This window comes from Notechis scutatus, chromosome 4, assembly GCF_049901735.1.
Source record: "Notechis scutatus isolate UNSWTSFEM ecotype Mainland chromosome 4, rNotScu1.2, whole genome shotgun sequence".
Taxonomy (NCBI): domain Eukaryota; kingdom Metazoa; phylum Chordata; class Lepidosauria; order Squamata; family Elapidae; genus Notechis; species Notechis scutatus.
Genome location: NC_142012.1, coordinates 89678851 through 89691234, shown reverse-complemented (window position 1 = coordinate 89691234; position 12384 = coordinate 89678851). Strand labels below are relative to the sequence as shown.

General features: G+C 40.6%; 1 protein-coding gene across 1 annotated transcript in view; it reads left to right on the top strand.

The window, feature by feature from the left end:
* The window catches only part of CDH23 (cadherin related 23), a 564480-nt gene that overhangs the window by 242700 nt on the left and 309396 nt on the right, over positions 1 to 12384 (top strand). Inside the window, exon 10 of the mRNA XM_087964088.1 lies at positions 11504 to 11616. Coding sequence (XP_087820214.1) covers positions 11504 to 11616 — 113 coding nt within the window. The remainder of the gene's footprint in view (positions 1 to 11503; positions 11617 to 12384) is intronic.

Here is a 12384-nt window from a genome sequence, read left to right as displayed (position 1 = left end):
CTGAGTAGACCACGTGTCTCCCTTATCCTCTCCTTCCTGCGTGCCCTAGGATGGAGAGGGGATGGGCCTGGGTCCTCCTCTGACTGCTCAGCTGGCCTCTGCCCTTCCCCAGCCTCCTCCACAACCTCTGGAGCCACACTCCCACTCCCTGTGGGCTGTTCCTCCTCTCCCTCAGAGCCAGTCTCCACCAGGGGCATGACAGAACCCCTTCTTGAGGATGTGCTTTGTTTATAGTTTAAAAATGCATAGAATCCAAGTTCCTTTTATTAACAAGCCTCAGCCTTTTGCCTTGACGTATCTGAATAATTCATAAAATTGACCCCTGCGCCACAGTTACCACCAGATTTACAGATTTACCACCCTGAGCCATATGGGGTGCTCCCCCAGAAGAGCAGCTCCCATGCTGCTAGTCATTTTAAGGCCCTCTATGATGCATCAACATTTAAAGGGCTCAGCCATAACCATTACCCATCAAACTGTTAAAGCATGTGGAAATATTCACGCTGTGCCAAGATAATATTACCAGCAGTGTACAAATGCTAGCCCTTGTATGACTCACAAATTTCACACTTGTTGAGAGACAGACCATGGTGAGACACTGGGGAAGAGAGACAGAGAGAAAAAGAAACGGTCTTGAATGTCTTTACTAACATTTGTGGAGTCTTGAAAGCAAGTATAAGACACGCAAAGCTAGGCTTGAAATGAAATCTCTATAATTTTTAAATAAATATTGAAAGACCAAAATTGATTATAAAAGTCTGGAAGGGCACATAGCCCTTCCTTCCTTCCTTCCTTCCTTCCTTCCTTCCTTCCTTCCTTCCTTCCTTCCTTCCTTCCTTCCTTCCTTCCTTCCTTCCTTCCTTCCTTCCTTCCTTCTTTCTCATCATTTCTTCTTTCCTTCCTTCTTTCTCCCCTCCTTCCCTTCTTTCCTCCTTCCCTCTCCTTCTTTTCTCCTTCCTTCCTACATTTAATAGCAGGACAGAGTTCCTGCATTTTGCCTCCTTCAGGCTCCAGCTCCTATCTTTAAAATTCCAGAAGGGGTGTAATGCTATCATACCTACAAGTTATGCCTCTTTAGAACATGCATAATGACACGTCATATCAAAACACACATATATAAGAGGCATAGCTTGTGGCATGAGGACGGCACTCTTCACCAGATTGATCTGTTTGATCTCTCCTGCAGACACTGCTGTGTTGACTGATCTCCTGCTGGTTATTATCCACCGAGTGCTCAGCCTTTGAAATAATTGGTTATTGCTAGTTGATGCTATAGTTTGTTGGCTTTTCTGGTTCAATGGACTTTTATACAATGTATTAGTTAGGACAAACTTTGTGAATGATTCTGAGATTATTTGCCACAGCAGCATGTTCTTGGAGAAAGAAGAAAAATGTGAAAATAATTCACATGAATGATTTCTTCATATAAGATACTGAGTTTTGAACTACACAAACAGTTAAAGAGACTAGCATAGCCCTGTGATGGCAAACCTGTTCCACGTTCCGTGCCAAAAGTGCGTGCATGTGGATGCACGCACACGTTTGCGTGCCTGCACTCATGATGCAATGTGCGTGCGACTCCCCCCACCCCCTGCGCATGTGCCCACAACTCCCCGCATCACACCCTTCTGCGCATGCACACACAATCCCCCCCGCATGCCTCTGCACATGCATACCCGTCTCTTACGTGTTTCCCCACACGCGTGCATGGGAGATATCCAACAATCAGCTGGGGAATGCATGCATGTGCAGTGGGGCTCTTCCAGGAAACCTCTTTCATGCCAGCAGAAGTGGCTCTGCGTGCCATTTCTGGCACCCTTGCCATAGGTTCGCCATCATGGGCATAGCCCAAGAAGGGAAAATATGGCCGAATGGTTTATAATTAGTTTGGTGTAGTGGTTAGGACAGCAGACTAGAAATTGGTGACCATGAGTTCTCGTTCTGCTTTGGGCATGAAACAGGGGTGGGATTCCAATTTTTTAACAACCGGTTCTGTGGGTGTGGCTTAGGTGGTGGGCATGGCTTGGTGGTCATGTGACTGGGTGGACATGGCTTGGTGGTCATGTTATTGGCTGGATGTGGCCAACTCAACATCACTCACATCGAGGCACGCATCTCCTCGCCTGGCCTCTCATAACTGTGGGGATGCTGCAACAGTCATAAGTGTGAAAAATGGTCATAAGTCACTTTTTTTAGTGCCATTGTAACTTTGAATGGTCACTCCACACAAGCAAAGTACCAGCAAAGTAAGGGAAAAAAACTGAAGTTCCTGAGACAGGAAGTCTAGTCCTTCCAAGAATGTAATAAGTGTTAACGGAGAGGCAGTTTCTGTAAGCAACACCAGAATGTTTCCTTCCTGCCTTCCTTACAGGATTAGGCCAGTAATTTTTTCTAACAACCGGTTCTCCGAACTGCTTAGAATGTTAACCACCGGTTCTAGCGAATAGGTGCGAACTGGTAGAATCCCACCCCTGCCATGAAACCACCAGGGTGACCTTCTGCCAGCCACTCCCTCTCAGCCTCTGAAAGAAAGAGGCAATGGCCACTTCTGAAAATCTTTCTAAGAAAACTGCATGGACTGGTCCGTGCTGTCAACCAGGAATCAACACTGACCTTAAGGCACAAACACACAAAAGACAATAAACTAGTTTAGAAACTGTAGGTTGCAAGTTTCGTTTATAAATGCATTCCCTGAACTTATATAAATCAGGGGTGGGGAACTATGGCCCTTTTATGACTTGTGGACTTCAACTCCCAGAATTCCTGAGCCAGTCAGGCTAGCTCAGGAATTCTGGGAGTTGAAGTCTACAAGTAGTTCCCCACCTCTGATATAAGTAAACATTTACCTAGCAAACTGAAAATCAGGATCAAACAATTCCCTCTCATATGCTATTTTTTTTTTCTTTAATGAGAGTTCCTCAAAAGAAAATAAACATTGAAAAAAAATGGATCCTGAACCTGATGAAGTAGAACATCCATTTTAATGTTCAGATTATTGGGATTCTAATTTCTTCTGCTTTGTTCTAATGAAGGATAATGAAAACCTGAAAAGAAGCTGGATAAAATGTTGGCAACTGCCACAACCTAAGCTGCTTAGACATTCCCCTGTTGCCAAATATAGCAGTGGACAATTTTAGCATATTCTTTTTGGCCATATTAGCCACACACAAAAAATACTATGAAGTCGTATTAGCCAGAATTACAAGTTTTGATTTAATCATGTTCTAGAATTTCTTGTTTTGGAATGAGAAGTCAGGAATACCAATACAGAAGATATAATGCCATTTCTCATTCCAGGTAGTTTATCTATCGCTGCTGGTGAAAAGGTATATGTGTGAAAGCACCAGTGCACCAGTGAGTAAGTTGTAAATGTCAGACATGGAAGTTTGGAGATGTTGGTTTATTTTTGTGTGCAGGAATAGCTAATGGATTGTATCCAGTATCTTTGTGACAGAAAATGCACTTATTCATATAGGTCATTCAGACTTCAGTGATCCTTCCTGTCTGTTGCAACATGTTAAATTTATTTAATTTTTATGATTTTTTTAAAAACCTGCCTTTATTACTATATAAGTAATTCAAGGTAGGGAGCATACCTAATACTCCTTTCTCCTCCTATTTTCCCCACCAAATCTGAGTTGGATTGGGCTGAGAGAGAGTGACCAGCCCAAGGTAACCTGGCCAGCTTTCGTGCTTAAGGTGGGACTGAAACTTACATTCTCCTGGAGTCCCCTAACATCCAGGAGCAGTTTTCAAGAGCTGAGGTGACTTCAGTAAATAGGAGGAAGTGTAAGTAATGTGGTTCATTAGTGCAAGCAGAGCAATCCAATCTTTACAGGGAAAAAAATTGTAGTTTTATTAACATGTTTTTAGTAGGTGATGTGTGCAAAGTTTCATCCTGCAAGCAGCAGTCAAGTAGTAAATATGTAGAAATTCAGATGTGCAAAGCGAATTTTTTTGTGAAATGTATATTTACCTTCCTGCTCACAATTCACATAGATTTTTACCCCACCATTAAGACAAAAATAAAAGAAAAATCAAAAGTATGAAGTGTTGCTCCTGGACTCCATATCATAGGCAAATACTCTGTTGTGCCAGATCCAATTAGGCATAATGTTTCCTGTTGTCCTGAATGAGCTTTGTTGTTACTGGAAAGCATTGCCCCATCATGCTACATAATGCTCCCATGTGTCATGTGTTCTTAGTTGCATACTTGTGGATTTGTGAGCCATCTGTGCTTCCTTAGTTCTTTAAAGAAAATTTTCTTTGCCCTTTCTTTGAAATTATGCATAGTCATTCTCGAGTAACACTGGTCCTGTTGATTTATATCCATAGAAGAAATGCTGCATTTTTAGCAATTTCAGACACTCTCTGCGTTAAGCCTGAGAATATAGTAACTCCAGGGGTGGGATTCAAATTTTTAACAACCAGTTCTGTGGGCGTGGCTTAGTTGGTGGGCATGGCTTGGTGGTCATGTGACTGGGTGGACATGGCTTGGTGGTCATGTGATTGGCTGGGCGTGGCCAACTCAACATCATTCACATTGAGGCACGCATCTCCTCGCCTGGCCTCTCATGACTGTGGGGATGCTGCAACAGTCATAAGTGTGAAAAACAGTCATAAGTCACTTTTTTCAGTGCCATTGTAACTTTGAATGTCACTTCACACAAGCAAAGTACCGGCAAAGGAGGGAAAACAAATTCCAGAGACATTCCTGAGGCAGGAATTCTAGTCCTGCCAAGAATGTAATAAGGGTTAAACAGAGAGGCAGTTTCTGTAAGCAACACCAGAATGTTTCCTTCCTGCCTTCCTTACAGGATTAGGCCAGTAATTTCTTCTAACAACCGGTTCTCCGAACTGCTTAGAATGTTAACAACCGGTTCTAGCGAATAGGTGCGAACTGGTAGAATCCCACCCCTGAGTAACTCCCTTGGCTGCTTGTAATCCATTCTTTATGTGCCGTCCTTGAAATTGTATACCTGGTTTTATTATCATGCAGAAGTGAGCTTTTTGGCTGCCTCATGTTAAAATGTGCCACAATTACTGTACTTTTTTGGCATAAAGCCTTCTCCGCTGTCCTCCTTGACTATGCTTTGTTGCTTTGGATCTGATATTGGTGGATACTTCCCAAAGCTTCATGGGTTTGGTGGTATTCAGTGCATAAAAGGAGGAATGAGGAAGTTTCAAGGGAGTGGTCCTGAACACACCTGTCTTGTGTGGTGTGTGGGGCAGAATTCAAGGTGAAATTCAGTCAGGTAGCCAAAGCTGCTGATAGACTATTTATATAATGATGACTGTGTCTATTGCCGATTCTGTGAACCACATCCAACAGCATCTATTTCAGCAAGAGGAGCCCTGACAGAGCACATTTTGATTAATAAATTATCTACTTCATATAGTATAGGCTTAGTTCTCCTTTCACATCCTATGAAAGTCATCCACTCGACGTTTAGCGAATCCCAGGCAGTGGATGTCTTGACAGCAAATGTCCCTTCATTTTGAAGAAGAGGACTACTGGGATATTTGCCTAAAAGCGCTTTCATGAGAGTTATTAAAGGTCAACGAGAGATATATGACATAATCTTATCTTTTGTGTCTTCAATTGCTACTTCAGTTCATTCGTTGGGGCTCAGGAAGATCAAAGTACAGCACTAGAGCATATATTCTGACCTTCAGAAAGCCCTGTTGTCTTCCCTGTTCATCAGAATCATCGAAAATCACGTGATGTTTTTGCCTGCTGACTTTTTTTTTTTTAAATGCTAACTTACCATGGAGAGATCCAACCTAGAATTAAGGACAAATTTCCTGACAGTGAGAACAATTAATCAGTGGAATGGCTTCGGAAGTTGTAGGTTCTCCATCACTGGAAGTTTTTAAGGAGAGATTGGATGGCTATTTGTCCAGAATGATATAGATTAGAATCTCCTGCTTGAGCAGTAGGTTGGACTAAAAGACCTCTAAGATCCCTTCCAATTCTGTTATTCTATTATTCTGTTAACTGACTCCAGACTTAGGAGTTCAGTTCAACTACAGAGACATTATTTACATGATTCTGCCTCTAAAATGTTCTCAAAAACATTGGCTGATTAAGAATGCTATGATTAGATTATAGACAGATTCCCTGCAACTTCATTATAATTTTCTTAGTTCTTTGTTTCTGGATGCAGTTCAAGGTATTAATTCATACATTAAAGCCCCAGATAACTTGGAATTAATTATCCTTTGTTATATTTGTGCATCACACACATGTGATTTGTGTTTGTCCACATTACTTTTGCACAATATCAAAGGTTAAAGATGTCTTCCCATGACCAACGTTTTCTTTCAACTAGCTCAACAAAATTATTCAACTCATTTAAGAGCCTGATTTTGGGAACAAGCATCAAAAGTGACCACATCTTCTTATAAGGCTCATTCAGTGCTGAACCTGCTTTGGTTACTTTCTGCAAAAATGGTCAATCTGACACTGTTTTGGCCTTGAATATCAACGTGGAGTCCCCAGAACTAACACAGCTTCCATTCACTCTGGAAAAAACAGTGTTTTGCTGAGAATATTGATGGCATTTCCTAGCTGGTTGCTTCTAATCTCTAGGACTTCTCCCCCCTGCCCCCCTCCCCTCCAAAAAAAAAAAAAAAAAAGACAGAGTAACTCATTTTTTTTCTAATTTTTTTCTTTTCTTTCTTTTCTGGCTCTTCTGTATGTAAAGACATCTTTATCTAGACATTTTTTTTAGTATTTAAGATATTGATTAAAGCAGACTTTAATCTAACATGCACTGATAATTTGGGGAAAGTATTTTATTCCAGTCTGGGGTTGTTGGGGTCGAGGGAAAATAATGGTCATTTTGTCAGAAACTAGATTTTACTACCAAAAGGCTTTTATTGTACATAGAGATGTTCACATATCTGCTAAAGACAGAGATTTCTTACTTCTGTCACTTTTAATCATCCTTTTTTAAACCTTCAAGAATTTTGTTCCTTTCTACTAATTCCTATTAGCTGGAATTCAAGTTTAACCTTGACATTTTCCCTGTGCTTAAGAATGTCTTTCCGCTTACAGCTTCCCCGCCTGATACTTGCACAGACAGGACACTCTCTTTTCCACAGCCCTCCATTTTGTTCTCCTCCTGCCCAGGAAGACTTCTAAGCCATGAGGTGCATGCTTTCTATGAGCTTAGATCAGGGGTGTCAAACTTGGTTTCATTGAGGGCCGCATCGGGGTTGTGTTTGACCTCAGGGGCCAGGATGGGCATGGCTGGGGTGGGCGTGGCCAGCTTGGTGTCACTCGTGTTGGTGCGTCTGTGGTGGCCCAAGTGCTCTACCAGTGAAAACGGGCTCCCGAGCTCCATTTTTGGACGCAACGGCCTCTTGCTGCTCTCTGCCAGTGAAAACAGAGTTCAGGAGGACCATACACAACCTCCCCGAGCTCTGTTTACACTGGCAGAGGCACCACAGACCAGTCCTTTGCTGTTTCCAGGGTGGCCCCATGGGCCAGATCTAAGCATCTCGCAGGCCGGATTCGGCCTGCAGGCCTTGAGTTTGACACCCCTGGCTTAGATAATTCTGGTCTTCGTCTCTTTCTGTTTTCTTTACAACAGTTTCCAACTAGCTCGTGATAAAAATCAACCATTCAGGTATTCAGACAACTGAATATTGGAGACACGTGAACAATATATAAGAGCTTTTATGAAGCAGAAAGGAATTCTGTCCTTGCGCAGAAGACCTGGTTCCCAGGAAGGCTGGGGTTTATACACAGGTTCAAATATACAGTCTCTGCCTCTTTCCTGGGTTTCTATCCAACTATGGGTCTATGCAAACCCCTGTTATTGTAGCATAACATCTGTTTTCTTGTCTTGTTTTTCCATTTCCAGTAATCTCCATCATGAACATGACACTGGTCAGTGTAACCTGCATCTATCTACCTACCTACCACTACCTACCTACCTACCTACCTCTCTCTCTCTCTCTGTGTGTGTGTGTGTGTAACCTTTATACAAAACAATAGAGAATTCTTACATAATATTCCAGTAAATTATTTTAGGTTAAAACAGAGGTTAAAAATGGCGTTACCATTGCTTTATATTTTCACAGGTATATTTTTACATATCACATTGCTATTGCTTGACAGCTGTTTCTCTCAAAAGTGTGATCCTTTCTCTAACAACAGATGTCCTTCCACTATTAGGTCTCAGCTGACCCTAGTGAATTCTCAGTCACCTTATCTCCCCCACCCTTCCAGAAAGGTGTTTGTCTATGTGCCACAGAAACTGTACTTCTGGTAGAGATGCTGACAAGTGCTATGACCTTGAGAAAAGGCAGGGATGGCCTCATTTTTCACAATTGTATGCAAATTGCCAGTAATGTAGGATGAGAGGCAGAGATAATATTGAGTCAATGTTCTAACCCCACCAGAGAAGCAGTGATAGTATTTGGTGCATTGATGGACAGTTCAGTTTTCTGCTGTCAAAGAACATCTCTCCATCATATGCACTATATTTCAGATACACTAGAGAGATTTCATACAACTTCGAAAATTAGTTCATTGTGCATAATTCTTAACACTGAGAAATGGGAGCACCGGGACAAAAAAATGGCTGCCAATGCCATATAGAATGAATCTGTGGTGAAATCTGGTGCTGAATTCAAAGAGGGAGGGGCTCTTTCCCAAGGAGCTAAGAGACAATTCACAATTGGATTCTTGATGTGTAGAAAGACACCCAGAAGGGATCCTCCCTAAACCTTCACGGGATTTATCTGATAGATATGCAGTCTGTGCTTTAGTCTGGCAAGATTCTTGTCTAAGGGTGAACAGCAATAAAGTAAGTACTCAGAGCAATTTATTGTGTTATGTTTGGTTCTTTCCACATGAGAGAATGAGAGGAAACAGAAGAGTATTGCCTGGCCTAATGCTGATATTAACGGACATAGAAACAGTTAAGCATAAACTTGAAGTTCAAGAAACAGTAGAAACCCAGGCAGTAGGGATACAGACAATTCAAATATATGAAGGATTTTAGCAAGTTCATTGAGTTTATAGTCTGATATTTAATTTTTCTACTTGTACAGCCTTGTTTCAAGAAGCTGGACAAGATTATAAAAAAGCAAGAACTATGCTGATTTCAGTGAGGTATTACTAGAGTGGCATAAATACAGAATCTTTGTAACAAGAATTTTACAGCCTTCATTTATAGTGAATTAATTAAGGCAGAATCTCTTTGAGATTCTTGTTGTGGAACAAGAATGTTCCACAACTGGGCTGAGCTCCTATCAATAGAAAAGACTTGCCTCTTATTTATGTCTGTGTTCATTTCCTCCCTTTCTAGCCTCTCCCACATAAGTCCACTTAATTATATTAAACTTATGTCCTTTGAATTCAACAAGTTCATACTTAAACCCATTCAAGGCTTCAGTCTTGATCAGACATTGTTCAGCTGCAAACAGAGAATATATCTGTCTTAATTCCTGTGAACCCAACCCTGGGATTTTAAAACACAAATTAGGAATAGTAGAAACTCTACCAGAACCTTCAAATTAAATCCAGTGTCACTCTATAAAATGAGATATGCATCATGATGAGAGCTTTTCCCTTGTTCCCTTCATGCTGTCTCACTTAGGGTAAATCTGTTTGGGGAAAACATAAGTTCTAGGACATCCACGGTCTAGGTATGTCCTTTGCTAGTGCTCCTAATTCTTTCAAAATAGAAGTGCTGATGCATCTTATAATGTGCCACTCCCTTGTGTATTCTCTGAAATATATATTGACAGCAGCAACAGTATATGGGAAGCAGCAACGATTTTGATGAAGGAACCCCCTAAGCAGACACTGAAACTTTCTACTTTTGTCTAGAAGATAAAGGCAAGCTAATCAGCTTGTGATAATTTGGAGATGATTAGTGAATGCTGCAGAAGGCATATAGGCGATTCTTCCATCTTTCCCATGTTACATATTGCCTATGGCTTTTCAGCCATAGATCCAAGAGGAACAATAGAGATGTCAAGGGGATTTGGGGCGTTTGTGTGTGTGTGTGTGTGTGTGCACCCTTCAGATGTAAAACGAGGAGAGTGTAATTGCTATTAGATCACTAGAGCAGACAAACCAATTGAAAGCCATCACACTGTTTTGTAGAACTGCACAGTCAGCTGCATGTCAAACTGCACTTAACCCAAGCTGGGACTTTTTAGTGGGTCAAGAAATTGATAGAAAGGTAACAATAAAATAAATGAAAGCAACAATACATTATAGAGGTAGAGGAGGGAAGGGAGGCACTGATCACCAAAGTATTTAACTCCCCAAATGTGTGCTTTAGGGTAGAAGAATAAAGAGAGGTACTGTGCTTATCCCACCTCCTCTATTTGGATTGGTTTTTAAGAAATATGAAGATAAAATAAAATAAAATAATAAAATAAAGATGAGTTCAAATAGTTGAGGCTAGTCTGAAAACTTTCAAATCAAATCTATCTATTCCTTCCCATGAAATCATTGGGTAAGATTCAGATACAAGCCGATAACACACGTCTTTTGTGTGTCTCTCTATATTTTCCAGAAGTCTCTTTCCATGTTTCCTAAATGTTTTTTTTTCTTTTACTACTGGTGGGGAATCAAAAGTGGCGCACTGGCTGGTCCCTAAGGCACCAAGTTCAAGACCTGCTGTAATGGGAATGTAAAATTTGTAAAACGGAGCTAGTTAGTTAGCGAGTTAACTAGCTAGTTTTGTTAAACATTGCTAAGTTTGTATTACAGAAGCAAAATATCCCAGAAGGAAAATCGCTGTTCCCCTTCACCTTTTTCTTCCCAGTCTGGTGCTTTCACCCCTAACTTCTCATAGTTATGGATACGGATTTAATGGCTTCCATGTTGCATGAGAGAAAGATCCCATTTCCTGCCTGTGTTCTGCAAATCATTCCAATCTCCTCCAGAGTGCCCATAATGCTCTAAAGCAGGGGTGTCCAACCTTGACTTCTATAAGACTTGTGGACATCCAACTCCCAGAATTCCCCAGCCAGCAAAAAGTTGGCAAGGTTGGGCACTCCTTTTAAACAAAGCCCCCCCCTTGTTCCCCCTCATTGTGTCCTGTTTTAGCTATAAGGTAAGTGCAGATCCACGTCTAAGTATAACGGAATTGTTGTGTACACACAAAAACTATGAATACATTTCCATTTTAAAAGGAGCAGATTGAGACTTCCAATATTGCCTGAAGTTTTTGTGATATTATCAGAAGTTATTCGGTTCTCTATCCGATATCTTGTTAGACTGAGGCAATGGGAAATTGACTTTAGATTTTATTTTTTTTAAATAAAATGCTTTTAATTCACATCATAATGTGCCGCTGGCTTGGGGTTCCAGATGACACAACCTTTTTACTTCTCAAACTTCTCTTTGCAGTTTATGTTCTGTTATGTGCATAACACAGCTTTCTCTGAATATGTCTCTAAATTAATTCTTGAGCTTTTTATGCTTTTCATGGGAGTTTATTTGTGCTTATCCTATTTATTTTATTGTCAGGCAACACCAACAGTATCTTTGCCCTGGACTACATCAGTGGTGCTTTAACTCTGAATGGACCACTGGACCGAGAAAATCCTTTTTACAGTGCTGGATTTATTCTTACAGTGAAGGTAAGAGAAAAAACCCAAGCCACTGCTTCAGAACACCTCCAAGAGAGAAGAAAAGAACATAGACTGTTTTTTCCTTGATTGTGGAATAGTTAGTGATATGCCTGACCAATTATGCGGTAGCATCTCATCAAGGTGTTAAACTCAACAGTGGCCTTTACTATTTAAATGGGAAGTAACTAGAACATTTCAGGACTGTAGGCTAGATTGAGAGGCATTCATAAAATCTCTTCTGTATTTTTTTACCAAGGAAATGACATGGACAAGCAGACAATCTCAACTCAAAGGAAACTGTATTATTAATTAGATAATATTTGTTTCTTTCTTTCTTTCTTTCTTTTTTCTTACATGTATCCATGTATTCATAACCATGCTTATACTTATACCTGTTATCTTATAATCGCTCAACAAAATAAAATAAATAAATAAATAAATATGAGAGCCAATTTGGTCTAGTGATTAAGGCATCTGGCTAGAAACGAAGAGACTGTGAGTTCTAGTCCAGCCTTATGCATGAAAACCAGATGAGTTTACTTTGACCCAATCATTTTCTCTTCCACTCCAAGCCAGGGCTGTTGTGGGAAGAAGAAGAGGAGGAGGAAATATTAGGTATATTTGCCACCTTGAGTTACTTACAAAAAATAAATAAAGGCAGGATAAAGATAAGTAAACATATACTTCCCATGGCATTATTAAGATTTAAGAAAAAAGCTAAAGAGGAATATCACATGGAATGAAAATGGCAGATGTTTTGGAAAATTGGACTTTGAA